This window comes from Phaethon lepturus, unplaced genomic scaffold (assembly GCF_000687285.1).
Source record: "Phaethon lepturus isolate BGI_N335 unplaced genomic scaffold, ASM68728v1 Scaffold53211, whole genome shotgun sequence".
Classification (NCBI taxonomy): Eukaryota; Metazoa; Chordata; class Aves; order Phaethontiformes; family Phaethontidae; genus Phaethon; species Phaethon lepturus.
In genome coordinates this window covers 1-4,317 of record NW_010518081.1, presented here as the reverse complement: position 1 = coordinate 4,317, position 4,317 = coordinate 1, and the positions used below count along the sequence as shown (strand labels likewise).

General features: G+C 38.6%; 1 protein-coding gene across 1 annotated transcript; it reads right to left on the bottom strand.

The window, feature by feature from the left end:
* Positions 1 to 625: 625 nt before the first annotated feature.
* Positions 626 to 4,192, bottom strand: LOC104628107 (chromosome unknown open reading frame, human C11orf97; the record flags this gene model as incomplete). Its single annotated transcript, XM_010296582.1, has 3 exons — positions 4,027 to 4,192; positions 3,612 to 3,716; positions 626 to 751 (listed from the first exon to the last, which is right to left on the bottom strand). Coding segments are annotated over exons 1-3 (397 nt in total), but the record flags the coding sequence as incomplete, so codon positions are not given.
* Positions 4,193 to 4,317: the final 125 nt, after the last annotated feature.

The following is a 4,317-nucleotide window of genomic DNA, read 5'->3' as shown; positions in this document are numbered from 1 at the left end:
AGTACATTTCACTGAAAGAGAGAAGGTGGATGCACTGAAAAGACTATGCTAAAATCTACCAGCTCATAAGGAACAGATCTGCTGCACAAAAGCCACACTCCACTGACTGTAAAGAAAGAAATACATGCCCCAGAGCACCAGCTGACCATTGCAGGCAAATGCTAAAATGCCTGAAATTGTACCTAGATCAAGTTATTTTTCAGGACGTGTATTGGAAGGAGGGATTTTCCAACCATTTGAGTTGGTTAGGATTGGATGTTAAGAAAGGCAAGTAAGGTTCATTGTGCACAAAACCAACACTCCACTCATCAGTAGGAAACAAGTGATTATTCCACATGTTTACAAAAGGTTTCAGCATATAAAATAAGGTCACTCAACACAGCAGTCTTAAATGTTTCTTATGCAAAGATTTCAAGTCTGTTGGCTGCTTAAAGGAAGATGTGGGTTAGCTCTGCAGAAAGGTGCCCACAGGTGATTACTGTAAGACCACATAATCTGATGAAAAAAAAACTTTGAACAAAACAGATCTACATTCCTGTGAGTTGTCTATGAATTATAAAATAACATTACCCTGCCATTTTAAAATGAGGTGTTATAGTGAAAGTTTCTTATTATTGACTCTTACTTTTCATTCCTGCATGCCTTGAGTAGAATTGAGGCTTTAAAAGTAAACCGTTTCTGTTCTGTGTCACTGATTTCAGGCTTCCAATGGAGAAATCTTTTTCCACACTCCAAATTCCTTCCAGAGCCACTGTTAATAATTTGTCAAAATAATACCATTATAACTGATTACTTCAACTTGTTCTGGTATTACTGTAACTTTTAAAAGACAGTCGCTTTGCTCTATACAGTAATTAGAAGTAGTTAAACAGAATGCTATAATCTTCCTTCATAGTTAATGAAAAGAGATTGATATTTCCAGAGAGCAATTCAGATTGCTAAAGGTATACATCGCTCTCTACTGTCTGTAGAACAGCTTAGGACTGCTAGGCTCCCAACTGAAGCAGGATGCAGCTGATCTATAATGTATAAGAAATAGCAGTAACAGCATTGATGCATCCGGCATGATTTACTGGTCATACTGGAATACCAAATGCCCTCATAAAAAGATAGCAGACACATCCCCCCAAGCAAAACAAAACCACCACCACCAAAACAAAACAAAAAAAAGCTGATTTATTTTTGTGGAAAGGTTACAATTTACTAACCATCTAACTTACTAATTATCTAAACTGTGTAAATCCAACCTGACAATTGTTGGTTATTAATTAGAACACAGGTCACTCAGTGAGCATCTCTAATTCTCCAGATATATACAGATGAAAAAGGAACCAGGTACTTGCTGAATAATCTGTACAACTACATCTATTTAACCTTATTATGCACAGCATTGTTATGCTACGCATATAACATATTATTCTGTACATACCATTTATACTTTGAGCTTGTTATACATCCATATTATACATTCCTGTAATGAATTTTTTGGTAGTGTTTCTATATCATCTTTAGTACTTTAAGCCTTTGTAACATACATTTCATTGGGGAACTCCATAGAAATCATGAGAACGTATGTGGTAGCATCCATTCATACAATCAAACTAAAATAGTCTAGACTATTTTGATCCACTAGCAGATGGATGCAGTGAAATATAGTGTGTTCAGCTCTTAATACATTAGACACATGAGCAGATTGAGCAGGCCAATATTAACATCTGTAATTCAGCTACTTGTCCAGAACCCCTTCACAGTCAATGGGAAAAGGACACCGTTAGAGCACAACACATGCAACAGTAGGTATCTAGGACAATTCAGAAGAATTATGTTTTCCAAGTGCCTTTGCACTTCCTCTAAGTACTATAAACAGAGCCTACATAAGTAGTTCATTTGCAGGTGTATGCTGTATTTGCCTAAGGAGCCTAATCACAATAATGGAGTTGCAGGTTCAAATGGTCTTTACATCTGACAGGATACTGATTACATCACCTAGCTTATGTATATTTTTGTCTGTGAATCCAACTGTTTTAAATTCATGTTGAGTGAGTTTAGACTTGGGTCTCAATCCTACATAAGAGAAAACATAAAGACTTCTTTCAAAATCTGGAAAATTTGGAAAGAAAGGCAAAAATGTCCTTATTACATTTGTGGAGGGTGTAATGATTAGGAAAGGCAGTGGTGAGCCTATTCCAACAAAATGCAGCTTAATATAACCAAGGAATAGCTTTATTCTACAGAAAAGAATGTGGGGCTACAGAATGGGAACTGTGTATTGTGGAGCAAAAGCATCATGGATTTAGGAGAAACAGCTGACAAACAGTTCAAGGTCCTAGTGCTAACGTTAGCGCTAAAATAAGAAGATTCTTTCTCTACAGGCTACTAGTGATACAAATACTGAAATACCATGATCAGATTTGGTATTCACATTTTAAAAGAGGAGGCAAAACCATTAGTGAGAGTACATAAAAAGCCAAAACCAAATATATGTGTATATACTGTCTCTGGAAGAAAATCATGGATACTAAAAAAGGCACTATTATATACCCAAGAAAAGCAAGGAGCTGAGCTATGCAAATACAAATTATTAATCAGGCTTTTTTTTTTTTTTAATACACCAACCACTAGAACAAACTAATGAGGGAAACTGTGGCATAACCAGCTTTATTCAGTGGAATCTACAAAGAGGTACCTAATAAAATACAAAGGCTTAGCTGATAAAGGCAGTAAGACCTTGTAGTCAACCACGTAAGATGGCCTATCCTTAAACATTACAAACCTTTGAAAATTATTTTTGTACAATTAAATTAATAGATCTTATGGCTGCAAGAAACCACCAGCATGATGTGAGTTTTGTTCTACATGGGTCACATGGCTTCAGGCTCATTCCTGCACCAAGACTAACAAACGAGCTCGTCCAGGGCTAATGGTTTAAGTGCAAAATATTTGAAGTATGTATTAACAATGGTCAGTCTAAGTGATCTTTCTTAAACTGTTCCAGCATTAAGTTCTCTTTTTGTTAAAAACTGATAATTATTTCTATTCTGATCTTAACTCATTTTTACCTCCAGTTCTCAGAACTTTTAATAGTTTAGCTAGACTGAACATCTTGTTCCCTCTTAGACTTCCATTTCATTTGCCTACTGTAATCAAGTCTCTCCATAACCTTTACGCTGCCTAAACAGACTGATTTTCTATTTGTTTTCAGTTTTCTTGTCCTTTATTTACCCGTATCATTCTTACCTCAACTCGTTCTTTTCATCACCAACTTCAGTTTTGAACAGCAGAAGAGGACAAAGTATTGTAATAACCACAGCACTCCTTTCAAAGAAAAAGGTAACAAAACCTCCCTACTGCTTGGCATTTGTTTCTTTTTTATTAAACTGATAGATCATATGGAATATATCCATGTTCTCTATGGTCCTGTAACTTCAGGCTAAAAAAAAAAAGTAATAAAGACTATATGCAGTTCTTCTGTTTCTAAATGTTCCCCGGACTGTTACATAAGTGTTCTAGTACTATATTTTTTTAAATAATAATATTGCTACAGTTCTCAAAACAATGTACATTTCATTTCCCCTGACAATCCCTTGCCATTTGCTGATAAGGAGGATTACCTGCAGCTGGATGTTTAACTTGGCATGCTTCTTTCTGGAAATAAAGCTCTTCTTCAAGTATTTCTTTAACTCTCCTAGATGGCTCAACATATACAAATCTCTTCCCTGTTAGTAAAACATATTATAAAAGAACCCATTATTTTAAACCTCTTGAACGCTAATGTGCTTTGCCAAATGTAACGTCATTTTATACTGCTTTACTTCTGTCTTCAATACACTTTAAGACAAATCATTTGCAAATACACAATAGATGTCCCTGCTCACTGCAGGGGCGTTGGACTAGATGACCTTTAAAGGTCCCTTCCAACCCAAACTATTCGGTGATTCTGTGACAGTGTTGGGCCAGGCCCTGCTCCCCAACATGCAGTGACTCCTCACGACAGGATGTCAGCAGGCAAATCGGAAAAGGCAGCACGGGTGGGCTGCAAGGCGTTGAGGTGGCTCTCCCATGCTGGAGCCAAGGCCACCGCAAGGGAGACATGGCCAGTGTCCCCCCTTGGCGAGCACTCCAAGGCAGGGCCGCGCATGGAGGAGCTCCCCAAGGAGATCTGCAGGGTGCGGGAGGGGTCAGGGCACGGCATGGCGGCAGGGCACTCCCTGCCTGGCGGGGCGCTGCCCACAACCCGACGTGGTGGGGTGCGCGGGGAGGCGAGGGGCTACCAAGCAAGGTGGCCGTGGGGGATCAGCGGGGCGCGGCGAGGTGGAA